This window comes from Cololabis saira, chromosome 1 (assembly GCF_033807715.1).
Source record: "Cololabis saira isolate AMF1-May2022 chromosome 1, fColSai1.1, whole genome shotgun sequence".
In the NCBI taxonomy this organism is placed as follows: Eukaryota; Metazoa; Chordata; class Actinopteri; order Beloniformes; family Belonidae; genus Cololabis; species Cololabis saira.
In genome coordinates this window covers 5888915-5907242 of record NC_084587.1, presented here as the reverse complement: position 1 = coordinate 5907242, position 18328 = coordinate 5888915, and the positions used below count along the sequence as shown (strand labels likewise).

General features: G+C 41.2%; 1 protein-coding gene across 4 annotated transcripts in view; it reads right to left on the bottom strand.

Annotated features, from left to right (window-relative positions):
* The window catches only part of rab11fip4b (RAB11 family interacting protein 4 (class II) b), a 112529-nt gene that overhangs the window by 45103 nt on the left and 49098 nt on the right, over positions 1-18328 (bottom strand). For 2 of the 4 annotated variants that reach the window (XM_061732007.1, XM_061732095.1), the window contains exon 1: positions 16742-17164. The exons of the other annotated variants lie outside the window; for them this stretch is intronic. In XM_061732007.1, coding sequence (XP_061587991.1) covers positions 16742-16801 — 60 coding nt within the window. In that variant the 5' untranslated portion in view covers positions 16802-17164. Of the gene's footprint in view, positions 1-16741; positions 17165-18328 lie in introns of those variants that run through there. 4 annotated transcript variants of the gene reach the window in all.

Genomic DNA, 18328 nt, shown 5'->3' with positions numbered 1-18328 from the left:
AGTGAAGTTTTTTAGACACATTTGAGGGATGTTGGCCAAGACTTTTAATAGTGTTAAAAGCATGTTAAAAATGATGTCACAATAGACGCTATATAAATAAAATTGAATTGAATTGAATTGAATACCTTTAAGAGGTTAACAATACCGTAAAACTTCAAATAAGAGTCCCAATTTGCCACCGGTCCAAATCATCCGCCACGTGTAGCAAACAATTTTTTATCCCCCTTGTCCCTTGAGGGGGGATACTGGGGTGCTTCCACAGATGCCATCAGGACCTCATCAGACCGGTATCTGGGGACTTTAGGAACCCAATAAAAGCTTCAGAGAGTCTGAAAAAGATTCGTTAAGGGGCTCACAGCCACTGTAATGGAATGATGTTTGCATAGGGGGTTTGACTGGTCTGTGAAATGTTTTGTTTAGTTGGTGAGAGCTAAATGCCAGGATGCAGGTTCTCTCAACAGAACAATGCATTGGCTCTCATTGACTCTCATTACCTGCCATTGGTCATAATGTCACAACTGTCACAGCAAAGAAATAACATCCCTTTACTTTAAGGCAGAATACTGATATACAATATTAATTGGTATTTTATTTGAACTGGAAAAAATGGTAAATACTCCCTCCAGCATCTGATGGTCACATGCCAATGGACTTTTAGTCCCAGTTCCAGATATACTGTATGGGAGCGGTGAGGCAGCATAGAGGCAGCATAGATATCAAACATAGAAACCGTATACTAAATCAATACGTTATACAATAAGTTTCCCACATATGGCGTAATGAGCACTTGTTTTTAAAAGATCAATTACATCTACACAAAAATTATGTATCAATCCCTCGGCTTAATCCATCGATTTGGCCTGATTTTAGACCGGACGCCCTTCCCGACACAAACCCTGCAGGCACGGGACGGGGAGAGACAAACAATTATTCACGCTACACCTACGCGTAATTTAAAATAGTCAAAACAGACAGATATAATCAGTCAGGCAGCGAGCTGAGGGTTTTCCGACTAAACAGACAGACAGTTTGTACGTGTAGATGTTTGTTTTTTTAACAAGCGTTTTTGTTCTCAACGAGAAACTCTGAGCTGCTCTGATAAGAACGATAAAAATTGTGCACATCACCCAGTACACGTCTCCGAGTACTTGCCCTGCACTTTGCAGCCTGGAGGGTTTTTAAACTGCTAAAACACGAGCTGACAGACTGCTCCGAGCTGCTCGGGTCCCTTGAGCAGAAACAGAGCGGCCCTGCCAAACGGCGGCTTTGAACGCCGGCGATGCCGCCTGAAGCCTGGCTTTTTTCCTTCACACCCTCGCGGGTACGATTTCAAAAAACCAGCAAACATTTGGTCAGATCAAATCTACCATTGATGATTTATAATATACTCAGAATTCCAACCTTTGGCAAGGAAAGGCAGTTTATTTGTATAGCACAATTCAACACAAGGTATTTCAAAGTGCTTTTCATCAACATTAAAAGCGGCAAGACACAATTAAACAGTAAAAAACAAATAAAATAATATGCCACAATCCCTGTTTCCAGGTCTTATTTCACACAACTGACGAAAAATTACGTTTCTATACGGTCAAAACGTGCAAAGACCAGGTCAAATACGGTATTATATAAGCTACGGCTTCAGTCTACACCTTTTTTGGTTCATTTATTTATATATCCAGCTTTACTGTGGTGCATGTTTTGATTGAGTAATGGACCAAAATAAAACTAACTAACTAACTAACAACAACAAAAGTAATCTGTAACAATTTGTACGGTGAATCAGACCAATTTGACAATTCTACATCACAATGCCTGCACTCAGGGCTTATCCATAACTTTGCGCGGTTTTAAAAAATCATAAGTATTTAATTTAAGAGTACACTTAAATATACGACGGAGTATTAGGGCCAAACTAAGATAAAAAAAAATTGGAAATTACGAGAATAAAGTCATGATATAATGAGAATAAAGTCGTAAAATTACGAGAATAAAGTCGTAATGTTGTGAGAATAAAGTCGTAATAGAATAAAGTCATAATATTATGAGAATAAAGTCGTAATATTACGAGAATAAAGTCGTAAAATTACGAGAATAAAGTCGTAACATTACGAGAATAAAGTCGTAACATTACGAGAATAAAGTCGTAATGTTGTGAGAATAAAGTCGTAATAGAATAAAGTCATAATATTATGAGAATAAAGTCGTAATATTATGAGAATAAAGTCGTAATATTACGAGAATAAAGTCGTAAAATTCCGAGAATAAAGTCGTAAAATTCCGAGAATAAAGTTGTGACATTACGAGAATAAAGTCGTAATGAATAAAGTGGTAATTTATGAGAATAAAGTCATAATATTATGAAAATAAAGTGGTAATTTACGAGAACTCTAACAGGAAGAGCATCTTCTCCCTGTGTTAAAATGAAGAATATTGAGCATCTTGTGCAGTTATATTTATATATTTATAATATATTACAACTTTATTCTCGTAATATTACGACTTTATTCTCGTAATATTATGACTTTATTCTCATAATTTTACGACTTTATTCTCATTACATTATGACTTTATTCTCGTAATTTCCTTTTTTTGTTTTTTTGTTTGGCCCTAATACTCCGTCGTATAAATAACAGATAAAATGAAATAAAATTATAAGAAAAGAGGTAAAGTAAGGGCAGTAGAGTACAGCAGGTACATCTCATTCTTACAATGGCAAGAATTAAAACGTACAAAGACCGGGTCAAATACAGTATTACAAAAGTAATCTGTAATAATTCGTATGGTGAATTAAACCAATTTGACAATTCTATGCCACAATGCCTGTTTCCAGGTCTTATTTCACACAACTGACGAGAATTACGTTTCTCTACAGTCAAAATGTACAAAGACCGGGTCAAATACACTATTACAAAAGTAATCTGTAACAATTCGTACAGTGAATTGAACCAATTTGACAATTCTATGCCACAATGCCTGTTTCCAGGTCAATAGAGAATTACTTTTCTATACGGTCAAAACGTACAAAGACCGGGTCAAATACAGTATTACTTTGGAGATTATTGAATCTGTTCTTTTCCTATATCAGCCAAACTTTCAGCAAATGTACTATGTTATACATGCATTTCGTTGTGCATGTGCTTTAGTTTCATGAAGATATAAAAGTACTGTACATTTCTGATTTGCCCCATGTCGGTTCCTGCAGGATCTGACCTACTTTAATAACAGAGAGGGTATCACTCCCTTCCTGCTCTTCCATCCTCCCTCCCAAGTGAGCGAAGAAGATAGAGAGATGAAGACAAAACGCAGTGCGGGGCCACTAGCTCCAGGATCTGGAGAGAATTCAATTGGAAAAATATAGTCAGATTTTTTATAACTCCAAACATTAGGAAGGAAAGTGTATGTAACCAGCAGCCGAGCTGGACACTGTGGACACAAGGATGTGGCCCAGATGCAGATATTCTGGTCTTGCCAGAAGATAATAGGATATTGGGATAAAATATGGCGGGGTTTAAGAAAAATAATAGGATACGAGATTCCCAAATCTTGTAAGATACTTTAATTGGGAAATTTGACACAAGATATAATACAAAAAGAGGATGCATATCTTGTTAAAGTTCTGCTATCAGCAAGTAAAAAAGCAACAACAAGGTTATGGTATAAAGCGGAACCCGAGCACTGCGGAAGAAATATTTGTAATGGAAAAAATGACAAACTACGATTACAAGAGATACAATTTTAGGAAAAATGGACAGATTATAGTGCACAGCAAGAGGACACCATCATCACCAATGGACAATAAGGACATTGATATGAGAATAATTGCTTTGTGAAGTACAGGACTGTCTCAGAAAATTAGAATATTGTGATAAAGTTCTTTATTTTCTGAAATGCAATTAAAAAAAAACAAAAATGTCATACATTCTGGATTCATTACAACTCAACTGAAATATTGCAAGCCTTTTATTATTTTAATATTGCTGATTATGGCTTACAGTTTAAGATTAAGATTCCCAGAATATTCAAATTTTTTGAGATAGGATATTTGAGTTTTCTTAAGCTGTAAACCATGATCAGCAATATTCAAATAATAAAAGGCTTGCAATATTTCAGTTGATTTGTAATGAATCCAGAATGTATGACTTTTTTTTTTTTTTTGCAATTGCCTTAAATAAAATCACAATATTCAAATTTTTTGAGACAGTCCTGTATGTAAAACCTGACACTGTAATTGTTGAAAAAAATAAACTAAATCGTCTTCCTTACAGTGCAGTTTGCAAGGGTGCAGAGTCATTTAGGGTCCACGTGTGTTCATACTGTATTTTCCAAAATCACACCCTCCACCTGAACTGATCAATTCCTCACATGCCACAGATTAATTATATCTTCCTGACCGTGTGAGCTGTGCTACATGTACCGCGTAAACGCAGACCAACCCAGATATACGAGTCCAGACAGCTTGGGCGTGCGTACAGAGATGATCCGTCTGGTCGGGTTTTCCGCATAGGGAAACAGTGCAGCGTGAAAAAATGACAAGACAAAGCAACACAGAGGGATGGAGGTGCATCCACGCTCACTCACGGGGAAGGAGGATGAGTGAAAACATCTATTATTTACATCTACTGCAGCAGCGACAGAAATGTAAGTGGGAGGAGTGGACGAAGAGGAGGAAAAAGGATGGAAAACAAAAATAAAGAGGGTACTTGTGGGTTCTTTTAGTGGCCGAGGGGAGAGAGATTATATAAAAGAAGAGAGAGGAGCAGGTTCAACTTCTATTCCCTGTTCCAGTGCAACAGCAAATAAGTGGAAATGTATTCATAGTCCCACTCCAGCGATTATTACGCTCTAAAAAAACTCCTCTGTCCTCATCCGAATTGTACGTTTGAAAGTTTTAACCATGAAAAACCCTCAACTGGCCTCAAAAGATCAGGATTCTATACGTTCTTTATTTAATGAATACGGATCTACAACGATGCAAAATGTAAATGAACCATTGATTAACTGTCACGAAGAGCTGATTATACAAAGTCACATGGAGATGGAAATTGGAAAAAGTGGAGAGAACTGTCAAGGTACACCCCCCCTGCGTTCCAACAATATTAAAACTTTAACAGTGATGATTCATTATGCTTCTGTAAAGCACTTTGAATTGCCTGGTTCATGAATTGTGCTATACAAATAAATTTGCCTTGCTTTAACTTTGGCTTTTCACCATTACCATCTAGCAGACCTTTAAGTTCCCACTCAACACCTCATTTTAAGGATTCGTGACTCAACGCAGACTCAAGCCCTGCCAGCTTGGACATGGACTTTTCTACTACCTGCATTCTGACTAGCAACTCAGAGTAACGAACGAGAGTTAAAACTCCCTTTTGTGCTGCAACTCGTGCAGCTAACATTAGCAGAGGCCGTTTGTCGGTAGACAGGAGCCACTATCAAGTCATGCAGCTGACCTTTCAGTAAACAACTGTTCATTTGCAAGTTCAAAACTGCTGGGAACAGGTCTATAATCATGCAGTCAAAGCAGATCATTTAGTTGCTAATTTAGCTATCATGTAACCAGAAAAGACATGAGTTAGCATTTATGCGAGTCGTGTGTTTGAAATGTTGCAAGAACACGATTAGATATGATTAAAATGGGATTTAAACACTGCATAATTGGACTGGACTCAGACTCCCAACACTTGGGAGTCGGCCTGGACTCGGGACTCTACAATGCTGACAGTTCTTGTAGTTTACGTTGAAACGACCAAGCCGCTTCCAGCCATCAGGACGGCTAATTCACAGGCGCCGAGTCATCAGTAGTGTCTCGTGCGCAGAGCTGCACCTACGAGTAAAGGCACATTTATGCTTGCAGTTCAGAACGCGTACGCATCGATGACGTCACGCGTATCCTGCGTTCATTTGGCGCGTCGACGTGCACGTTCTCAAAAAGACACTTAAATCGCCCCCCACGTGGGGTGCACTCTTATGATTGGTTGAAACAAAGGAAGACATCTGAGTGTTTGCAGATCCTTCTGTGTTAAAAAAAAACTTATTTGTGAATCGAGTCACGTCAGGGGAGTCTCAAAAGTCACACGCAAATCCAGCGCAGCTCACAGACAAAAAAACGTTTGTAAATCAGGTTATATTTGTGTGCGCATCAAAAATATATTTGTATATCTTGTCCTACGCACGTGTGAATTGTCCTGTGCATTTGTGAAACGGTGTGTGCATTTGCGAATCGGTGTGTGCATTTGCAAATCAGTGTGTGGATTTTTGAATCTGTGTGTGCATTTGCGAATCTTGTCCTGTGCATTTGTGAAACGGTGTGTGCATTTGCGAATCGGTGTGTGGATTTGTGAATCGGTGTGTGCATTTGCGAATCTTGTCCTGTGCATTTGTGAAACGGTGTGTGCATTTGCGAATTGGTGTGTGAATTTGTGAAACTTGTCCTGTGCATTTGTGGATCGGTGTGTGCATTTGTGAAACGGTGTGTGCATTTGCGAATTGGTGTGTGAATTTGTGAAACTTGTCCTGTGCATTTGTGGATCGGTGTGTGCATTTGTGAACTTTGTCCTGTGCATTTGTGAAACTTGTCCTGTGCATTTGTGAAACGGTGTGTGCATTTGCGAATCTGTGTGTGCATTTGTGAATTTTGTCCTGTGCATTTGTGAAATGGTGTGTGCATTTGCGAATTATGAGACTGTTCTAGCTCCATATAAACAAGTGTCTGTACATCCATCCATTCATTTCTGATCCTTATTCAAAAGCAGGCCTGAGCAGAGATCCCCAGACCTAGCTCTACCAGGGAGATATTTTTGAAATGGCTCAAGTGGAAGGGACTGGTTGGCATCCTGATTATATGTCCAGAGTCCTTAACTCGGTTCTTTTAATGTGGAGGAGGAGTGACGCCATTCTGAACCCCTCCTGGATGTCTGAGCTCCTCACTCTATAACTAAGAGTTAGCCCAACAACCCTTCAAAGACTCAATCTGAGACGTTTAATGTGAGGGTGGAGGCCAAGTCCTCTCTGCTACGCTAGATGGTACTAAGTGATACCTTTAAATAAACTGAATCCATTTAAGTTGTAGTTTAACATCTTTAATGATCCGTGGAAGAGTAAAGAGTGACTTTGTTGCCATCGCAGCCGTAAACCGAACATGTCAGCGGTGCCATCTTCATAAAGATAAAAGCACAACTCACAAATTTGTTTTTCCCCCTCGTTTCTGCAATGGCTTGTGCCAATCGATCTTCATAGTAGCCTATGGTAGCTTCTGATTTCATCAACAAATAGTCAGGGCGGGTTACTCATATATTTTACATGCTATATACAAAAGCCAACTATTTTTGTCTGAGACTGGGTTGCTTTTTTTTTGCAAACTAGAAATCTTTAGCAATAACGTTCATTGCTGATTCGGTTTTCCCTCAATTTGTCTTCTAATATAAAGTTATGCAAACAAATCTTTCAAGCTTGATGTTTAATTGGAGGTGTAGTTAGAATACGATTACAAATCACAGCATTTTAAAAAACAGTCCTGAAACTACCAACGCTGAGACTTGTGTTCCTCAGACTTCAGCTGTTGAGCAATTCTGCAGGGGATTAAAGTGCTCAAAAGAGAGGCATGCACAAGTTGCTGTACATCGGTTATTGCTGTTAAGGTATTAGTTACCATGGCCATTAATAACACACAGTATTTTCTCAGCACAGCTACTGTGTGTTTGTATAGAAAGAGAACAAATGGAGGGAAAGATGCAAACATGCAGCTGGATATTTCACAAATCCACCAACAATTCCTTCCTTTCTGACATCACAAAGTCGGGCAGAGACTGCTATGTTTAAATAGTAAAGCATAATTGCCTCATTTGTGGATTTTAAATTAATTTACAACATTAAAACGAGAGCGAGGGCAGTGAGGTGAAATCAAAGGAGTAATGTAGTCTCTTTGAAAAAAGGAGAAAACGCCTGCAGCAGTAATTGGAGGAAGATTGAGGGACGATAAAGAAAACCGAGTGATACCAAACGATCGAGTCGAGCCGAACGAGAAGAGTGCAACTGAGAAAGAGATGAGTTTTGATTTACACAGAAGGCTCTGTGGGACGAATGCAACACGAAGTGACCCAGTTTGAGGCAGAACCAGATACTGCTGCCTGATTGCGTAACTGAAATGAAGATGGAGGGATCCTCTGCAGCAAGACATCAGGTTTTCAAACTGGGAGTCGTGGCCGGTTCTGAAAACAACTAGAGCTGAAAAATGCACCTTTCCATCACTAATCCTGGAATGAATTTAAAGTCTTTTTGCAAGTTAACTCTTAACAAGGACATTTAACTAATAATGTGCTGCATTCCCTGTTCCTCAGTTGTGGGTTGTGCTGGAACTAGGGTTGCCACCTTTCAGAAATAGAAATAAGGGACGCCCTGATTTCAGCAGCGCAGGAGCCACAAAAAAGCCCCTAAACTTCTAAACTGAATAAAAATGTGTTTATTTTATATGAAAAAACAAAATGCTTTGATTTAAAGTTTAAAGTGCTTTAATAGCATTGAACTTGCATGACTGTACAGACAGCCAACCATACTAGTAACTGAAATATCCTCCTATGCTACGTATGTCCTCATCAGCCCAGATGTAATATAGCCTACAGGTGAAGAATATGGTGTAAAAGTTAATTTATTTCAATAATTCAACTAGAATATGGTGTAAAAGTTAATTTATTTCAATAATTCAACCAGAATATGGTGTAAAAGTAAATTTATTTCAATAATTCAACTAGAATATGGTGTAAAAGTTACTTATTTCAATAATTCAACTAGAATATGGTGTAAAAGTTACTTATTTCAATAATTCAACTAGAATATGGTGTAAAAGTTAATTTATTTCAATAATTCAACTAGAATATGGTGTAAAAGTTAATTTATTTCAATAATTCAACTAGAATATGGTGTAAAAGTTAATGAAAATACGGTACAAATCGCGTCCCGTATTAGTTCAATACGGGACGCAACATTTTTTTCTCAAATAAAGGACAATTCCGTATTTTACGGGACGGGTGGCAACCCTAGCTGGAACACTAATTTTAATTTGTGCAAATCTTCTTCCAAGTCTTTCTTTTCAACAGGATTTGTGAGGTTATGAGTTCACCTTAAGTTTTAAGATCACATGATAATCTGCTTGTGAAATGTTTTTTACGCTTACCATGTCTTGATCTTTCTAAAATGTTTTGAATTTTTTGTTTATAAGCCATTTCCTCCGGTTAATCCGGTCAATGTATTGCCGATAAACCAGTCTGGGCCGCTGGTATCTTATTTTGAAAAACAACCGGACCCTCTACTCTACGTCACATTTGTGAAAGATCTGCTGTCTCCGATTAATCCGGTCAATGTAGTGCTGATAAACCAGCTGGGGCCCGATCATAGTATCTTATTTTGAAAAACAACCGGACTCTATGTCACATTTGTCTGACAGATCCGCTGTCTCCGGTTAATCCGGTCAATGTAGTGCTAAAAAACCAGTCCGGGCCGCTTGTATCTTATTTTGAAAAACGACCGGACTCTACGTCACATTTGAGTGTCTGACAGATCTGCTGTGTTTAAATTGATGCAACGTAGCTGCCGATAAATGCCACAATAAACACAGCACTTATTTTTAATGGAAGAAAAAGGCTGGATGTTTCTGAGATGCTTGTGGTCGTCATTGACTGATGATAGACTTATGTGTCTGGTATTACCAAAGACTTAAGATTTGGTTTAAAAAAATATAGGAGCTGCAGTAAAACCTGCACATTTCAGATAAACAGTGCTCCAAATTTCCAAGGAACATTTCAATGTTTAGTTTTGGAAGACCAACAATATCTGGAAGGGTAAAAAAATATTTGAAATGTATTTTGATTGTATTTAAAGCGCTATAAATCAACAGAAAAACTAAAACCCACTGGAAATAAAAACTAACCGACTACTGCAGCTGAAAACCAGCTGACGCTGCCTGGCGGACGAATTTGGTCAAGGAAACGGCAGTAGGAGACGAGACTGTAGAGACGTTGCTTTCCATAGCTTTCAACGCGGAACAAAAAGTGGAGAAAAAGAAATCCACCAATTGAAGGTTTTCTGATCCAGGAGTTTTTATGTTCGACTCAACAAGATTTACGAGCTTTTCTTTCCCGTCACTGGAGTCACTCTGGCCGAGTGTTTTGACGCACACAATAAATCAAACCCCTGTTCTGAGACACTGTCGCACTACTCGCACCCACTGCCAATGTACCCCCGTCAACGATAAAAGCTGACGTGGGAAACAAGAAACTTGAGTGGCAGAAGCTAATTACTGCGGGACGTGTGATTGGAGCGCAGCGTTCGATCTGCCAGTCATCAGAGGCGAAAACTGTCAGATTGGCCGTCAACCATGTTCCAGTTAGCACTAAAAAACCTTTGTCTAAGCTGAAGTTTTACAACATTATAGATCTGAATAAATAATCAATCGTTTTTTCTGGCAGACTATATATATAATATGACCGGCCCTATGTTTTTGTCATTTTTAAGGTTTTCCAAAGTTAAAACAATCCCGTGTCTATTGGTAGACGGTATGGAATAAACCAGGTGAATCAAAGCGGTTTTGAGTAAAGCCAATCAACCTACGTTAAAATAACCTTCTGCCAATCCTTAAATACTTTTGTGATAGTGTGGATAGGGGCCTACAGAAAAACCCAGTCGATTTAGTAAAGTGTATGCAAACTGCTGTCCATAGATGCAAAAGGACACCAGTTCCTGGCCTCTGCTTTGAAATACCTGGATCAGTACTTGTGACAAAATAGACAAAAGTTAGGAGAGGCCATGAGCACTACTCCTTTTGCATCAATGGACAGTAGTTTGGGTGACATCAGTACATCCCTTTACAAACTGCCCTTTTTATACACTTTTTGTACACAAACAAAGTTAAAATAATCTTGTTTTTAAAGTAGGAACTTTATTCACAATTGAGGGTTGTCATGAACCTAAAAATGTATTTTGACACGGTCGATTGCCCTGCGTGTTAACATGAACTGCCATTTTTCTGCAAATACATGTTGTGTTCTTACTCAAAACTGTTTTGGTCTCTAACAAAAGTTTACTCTCCCGTCTCATAACAGACTTGGAGTTTCCTTTGTGAACCAAAACCAAGAATACAGAGAATTTTCAACCCACTTCGATTCATGTTGTAGGTTTCTCACCTTAACAGTGACAGAGTTACGCACAAAGGCTTTCCATAAATGGAAATTTCATCTGAGAACCTCCATTCAAGAACAGCTTTCGTGGTATGTCTCACGAGCACATCCAGATTAAAAGGAATCACGCAGCTTAGAAGGGCTTTGAAAAGGTGCCGTTTCGGTTGCATACTTGTTGTGTAACTAGTTGGACGGCAACCCTCTTTCTGTTGTCAAATCAAACAAAACAAGTGTTGAGGAAAGGAAGGGAGGGAAGGCTTTACGGAGAAGGAGTGCTACATCTCAGCGAGCAGACACGTGAACTGACATGGGCTGCATCGACGGCAGTGCCACTCTGATTCAGAGTGAGTCAGCAGGAGAAGGACTGGAGGGTGGTAGATAATCTGAAAATGGGAAAGAAGGTGGGGAAAAAAAGGGGATTCAGGGAACGAGTGCAGGAGAAAGATGTGCAGCTGAGAAGAGACTGACAAACACAAACAGGGAGGCTCTGCTGTTCTCAGCCTGCTTTCTGCATCCGTCTGGCTTGTTTTCGTCTCCGTCTAAGCTCCAAGATTGCTGCCGCAACAGAAATACTCTCTTCGAACGGCGAAGCATTTAACCTCAGCCTTGATATTCAGCGTTTCGCCTCGGTTACCCCTTAGTGTCAGATCCTGTCAGAGAGTATTAAGGAGCTCTGGGACACGAGGCCGTCAGAGGCTTTCCAGCCTCCTCAAAGTCTAGTCTAATCACAAATATGCACACAAGGGCTGGGAGTTAACCAATTAACTGATCAAATGATTCATTTTCAAGCAGCAATGTCAATCGTTGACAGTTTCCAGGGAGACATCTTTCCTTCTTTGGGCTGCACAATATTGGAAATACATCATCGTCCCAACATCAACATGCTCGTTATTAGCATTGCAAAAGTCGGCAGTCTATGACGTTATCAGGTGCTTTGCACTAATATGAATGCTGACACCAAAAAGTACAATGTGTTTGTCTCAATCCAGAGAACATATAATGTTTTCAAAGGTCTGACACATCAGAGATGGCAAAGGCCGAACAAACAATCGATAAGGAACGTTGAGGACTTGGTTTCTGCAAGGTGTCTGCAAGATACCTTTCCACACCAGTTGGTGGCGGTTGGTTTCCCAACTGCCAAAGACGGCAAAGGTGAAGAAAAAGTGAACAACTACCAACTGGATCAGCAAGACCAACATCGAAGGAGCTGAGATGGTTGCTGAGTTTGCGTACGTGGGGGAGACATAACTCCGGACGGGTCTAGAGCCTAGAGCACATCCCATAAGCACCAGGTCAACACCCCCCACCCATGAGTGATCCATAGCTGCCCTGAAATACTTAAAAACAACTGCAGCAATGCTTTTTGGTACTGCAGGTTCACGGAAGTCCTGGTTGCAGAGATGTTCTTTACGATGGAGACACAAACTGACAACCGCCGACTCCCACTACTGGAAACCTGCACAACCAACGTTTTCATTGCACAACCAAGATAAAAACCAACTTATTTCTAAATTAGACTTACTCTGTTGAGTAATAACCACATTTAAACCCACATATATACGGTCTGAGACACACAGTACCAGCCGGCCCCTCTCACTTCCTGTACGCAGCTCCTGTGCTGAGCAATGCTCTACCCACGCTAGCAGACACACATTACACAAGGGGAAATAATGACTCATATTTCAAAACCATTATCTCAAAATCAACATAGGTTTTAGTAGATGGTTAAAAAGAAATATGCACATCCCAGACAAACAACAACACGAGACTTCTCGCAGTGAGAAGGTTTGTTTTTCTCTTAAAATGCTCCAGATTGCTCAAAAGCACACATATTTGTTTCTTGTTTGTTTTCTTTTTCGAGGCAGTGGGGGGGTCAGGTAACTGCTTGGATTACCAGGAATGCTGCACTGGACCAGGAACAATGTAGGGAGGGACACTGGGACATAAGACCAAAGACTGTGAGGACGTGGTCCCCATGAAAGGTGCCATGAAAGGTGCTGCATACAGTAAATTACAAATGCATTAAGACAACATTTAAGAAGAGTTAACAACAGATATTTTATCCCAACATCATCTTGTGTGAGGGACCACGCCTTGAAAGATGCCAGAGCTTAAAGATGAGATGCGAGAACATGACAAACACCTGCATTTATATGCTTAAGAAGAAACACAACAACTCTAGAGGAAAGAGCCACGGAAGACGTTCAAACATGTTCTGAATGTGCTGCCAAAAACTTAATTGACGCAAATACAACAAAGCTGAAAAAAAAAATCAGTCCATCATTTCCTTTCCTTGAGTAAATTGATGAGGCTGCGACCTCTTCCTGCCGCCCCTCCCTTAGCCTCCTCCTCTATAACATCCTTCCTTCCTCTGTTCTCATCTCAGATTTGTCACTTCAGGACACCAAAGAAACTAACAATTTTCTACACAGTTAAACGTTTAGACACCACTTCTCACATCTAAACTACAAGCTCTTGCATCTTGTAACGTATAACAGTTGCAGAGGTGCGGCTCTCTGGGAAACACGACCGCCACCAGATCAGTTTAGTTGTGGAGGAAGCTGCAGCGAGCTGGAAATGGAGCACACACCAACCGAGACCCGGAGAATCTGCACACCTTATCCTCGGACACGCTTGCGTAATGTGTGTTTGAGCCATGTTTACTCTGTTAGGCGTGTTTGAGTCATGTGCATGCAGACGAACCACACGGACATGCATGACTTCTTTCCACCAAAACACACCCACGCCTAAAATTAAATATTAATCTGTTGACCAAGTTGTGCACTGATGGAAGCACTGTGCACAGTTGAAGGCATGCTGACCATGAAACGAAGCAGCATGTTAAAAAACAAGACATGTGTGTTGAATGGACGATGCCGTTTAACGTAAACATTCACAACCCCCAAGAAAACTCCTTCAAGAGCTCTGCAAAGAAATGAAATCAATAGGGCAGGATCCTGGAACAGCAACAACAATCAGGGATGGTGTCAGAGATGAATGCTTTAGACAGACGAGTGACTGAAAGACCTCACGATCGTTTGAATACTACGAAAGAGTGTTTCCGGAAGCGAGTGGTTAATAAACCAAAATCCCAGTCATCAGTCATCAGCATTGCAGAAACAGGCGTGAGCGGGATTATATTCATAATTTTAAGAATTCGAATCACGAAAATTGTCTTTACTCCATCTGCACAGATATTTACGCTTAAAAAATACGTTTTGACTAGATTTACTCGGGATACTAGGCGAATTTCTGCTTTTGCAGTGTAGGAGGCTCCACGTTCAACACCAACGACTAAATAAGCCTGCATGTTTGCATTTTCTCTCACTTGTCGTTCAAACCGGGAAGTTAACAATGTTGTTTTGTTTTTTTCTAAGCAACAATGACTCTCTCACGCCGCGCTTCGCTCGCATCGGCTGCAGCCGAGATGCTGAGGAGGTTGACGGCTCCTGATGTTTCTCGTGCTGGATCTCTGTGGGACATCAGAGGTCACGCGGTGACGGGAAAGTCATTTCCCTTAAAAAAAACTAACTCTTCTGTTGTTTTTTAAGCTCTAAAGCCGACCAGGATGCAAACCTACGGCTGAGAGTGCGAATAATAGTTAATTTATTACTCAATTATACGTCTCTGAAGGGCCATTTAATGTACAGTAACTCGAGCAAGCAGTGACCCATGGGGAGGTGATCACACACCTCGTTATAGACTCAAATACTCATATATTTACTGTACTTTACCAGTATTATCAGATATATTATCAGGCTGATCGGTGCACTTATCAAGAAAACAGGATATATTTCCTTATAAAACTGAACAAACACTGCTTTTGTGCTTTTTGCATCAAACTCTCTTCTGCTCGTTTGCAGCCGTCCACTGATTGGAGGTATTTTGGAGTTTTACAGACTCAGCAAAAGTTCAAACCCGATGTCTCCAGTCAGCTGTTGGAAGCACGCTGCACATATTATGCAGATTTTGAAATAGGCGTCCTTGCAGAAGTTTAGGCAGGTGTAGCGGGGGGAAGAAAAGATGGGAGGCGCGAGGAATGTCTGGAGCCTTTCTGGATAAATTCAAGGTCGACGTGAATTTCGTTTACGCCGGAACATCATCCTCTGTTTTGTCTGTAGATTATCGTTTATTTTTCTCTCAAAAGTCAGTTTGTAAAGGAAGCGAAGGGACAGATCAATCTCCGCCCCCTCCCTCCCTCTACATCTAGTTATACTAGACCTGGTGAGGACAGCGCGGCAATAAAGAGAGGGGTTATAAAACCAGATAAAAAAAGGAAAACGAGTGCTCGTTCTGGCGCTGAAACAAAGGACGGGGAAGTTTCTGCTGAAGGAACGTAAATCTCGTTATGTAATGTCCAGCCACAGGCCAGCAGCATTCAAAACGACAGCGGCGTCTGACGATACAAACACAATGTGCCGCCCGTTTTACTGCTCGCTTCTCCAAATCATGTAAATATATTTAAACTTGCATTTGGACGGGAAAGAAAGACGGACAAAAAAAAAAACCCAAGCATGCTAGTTTGCATCACGAGTTCAGGAACATTACGACCTATAACTCCAGTAAGCTCATTTTGGTGGTAATAATATACAAGTAAAGCAATTTTATAGCCAATAAAAACAAATATAGTCACAGCATATAATGATGAAACACAAGTTTTCATCTCTTTAAGCCCCTGAACCCCGATTGCACCTGAAGTTTGTTTTATTTAGGATCTCCATTAGCATTAGCAACAGCATTAGCTATTCTTCCTGGGGTCCGACATACACAACACACAAATTAACACTTAATACATAACAGACATACTTTATACATGACAAACAAACCAATAATAGACAAAACTCCCTTCGTCACAAGAGGATAACTAAATAACCATCATTCTCAGACATAACGACATAGAAATTAAATCAAATAAACACCTTCATAGACAATACCTGCCTGAAATGACCTTATATTAGAATTCTTGACCACTTTTCACCTTTTATTACCTGTAATTCTATTCAAACTTCATTCCATTCCCTTCCAAATGTCAAATCATAATGCATTAAATTTTAAAAGATATTGTTTCAACTGAATCTCAAACCAATCTTTTCTACCTAAGTAAACGTCCGACTAACGCCGTCCCCTCATCTCCCACTTCGCCCGTTCGCCTACACCTGCACATGCCGCCCCGCCGCCTCCACCTCTCTTTCCGATCGCTCCCTCGCTCCCTCTCTGGCGTTCGGCTCTCCAATTAATCCCATTACCGTCAGGGAGATGTCGGACGGCGGCGGAGTGAGCGGAGCAGAGGGGGAGCTGACGGGGAAGCGAGCGGAGAGAAGGGAACTGGAGGGGACGGGACAGTGCAGAGGGGGTGACACACACCCATTGCAAGGGTCAACACACGCTTTCAAACACACACCGGGGCACAATGGACGCTGGCCCCTTCAACTCCCCCCCAGCTTTTCCTCGTGCTTTAGCTTCCCAGCCACCGAAAAGCGGTCGCCGCTGACCCCCTTTTTCTCTGTTTTGTTCCCATTCTGTCAGGTGATATTTCATCACCCCAACGTTTGAGCTGCAGGCTGGTCTCTTACCCCGTTAACTAGTGAGGGGAGCCCATGTGCACCGGCCAAGCCCTCGTGCACTGAAGTCATCCAACGCGCCCTGCTGCCGTAGGGCTAAGTCCGGTTCCTTAGATCACACACACCAAAACACATACACACACTCAGGTGTTCCCAGGTTGGGATAGTCCACAGGGTCGAATCCGATGGCGGTGGTTTCCGTCCTTTGGAGAGGCAGAGGAGGACAGCAGGATGGAAACCACTGCACCGGCTGCCTGGCGTTTCCCCCCCTACACCAGCGGCGTGCCTTTTCTCCGTCTCACACTCACACACACATGCATGCACACACTCACACTCACACAGACACACACTCTGCACCGAACGCCCTCCTCCTCGCGCGCCGTTCCTCTTCTCTCGCCGGTCTGCCAGCTGACTTGCATTCACACAGTGCAGAGCTCAGATCGGGCAACAGTTGTTGCATTCACTGGCCCCTCCCTTCCACCCCCCCCTCTTTGCAGGTGGTTGCCTAGCGACTGGCTTCTGTGGGCGGGGCCTGCCGGAGAGTTCTCACATTGCTGCACATTGCTGTGCTCCGGCCGGGGGCTGCCGCCTACTCGCGCTACATTTGCATGGGAAGCCCGGCCCGCACCGGCCCGTCGGCCCCCGTCTCTGCCGAGGGAAAGGCCAGAGCCTGCGTGGGTTCCCGGGGGGAAGGGGGGGTGAAGGATGACTGTTGAACTTCAAAACAGAGAGAATAAAAGGAGGAGAAGAGTCTTCGGTGATGCAGCAGATTCCCCGAGATCAATCAGGAAGAGGAGGAGGAGGAGGAGTGACAGAAGATGAAGGAAGGGAGATTTAGAAGGATGGAAACTGATGTTCGGTTTACACACTTGAAGTGTTTTCTATTTAATCTTTTTTTTTTTTAGAAGTATTTCCATCCGTGGAGGGAAAGAGGAAGTACCTGCTCTGTAATTCCTTTAGCAGCGAGGAACATCGTTGTTCCTGTCTTTTATCAGGGGGCCAGAGTGAAGCAGGAGCCACGCTGCAACCCATTTTTCAATATTATGCCATGACATTTTAAAATATTTTACACAATTCAATGAATTAAGTAACTTTGGAAATGTCAATGAAAATGTTACAGATCCCCAAAGTAGTTGCTTTTGGCAGAATTCACCATTTGGTATCAAAACATGTTGTGTCCCGTGAATTTATATACTAGGCCAGGGGTCGGCAACCCGCGGCTTTAGAGCCGCATGCGGCTCTTTAGCGCCGCCCTAGTGGCTCCTGGAACTTTTTCAAAAATGTTTGACCTTTCTTTTTTCCTTTTTTTCTTCTTTTTTTCCTTTTTTTCCTTTTTTCTCTTTTTTACTCTTTTTTTGTTCTTTTTTGTTCTTTTTTTTCCCTTCTTTTTTTCCTTTTTTCTCTTTTTTCTTCCTTTTTCCATTCCTTTCCTCTCGAAATTTTGACTTTCTCGACATTTCGACTTTTTTCTCGAGATTGTACTTCAAGATTAATCTCGACATTTTGACTTTTTTTTTCAAAACTTTGACTTTTTTCTTGACATCGACTTTTTTCACAAAATTTTGACTCTTTCCTCGACATTTCGACTTTTTTCCCGAA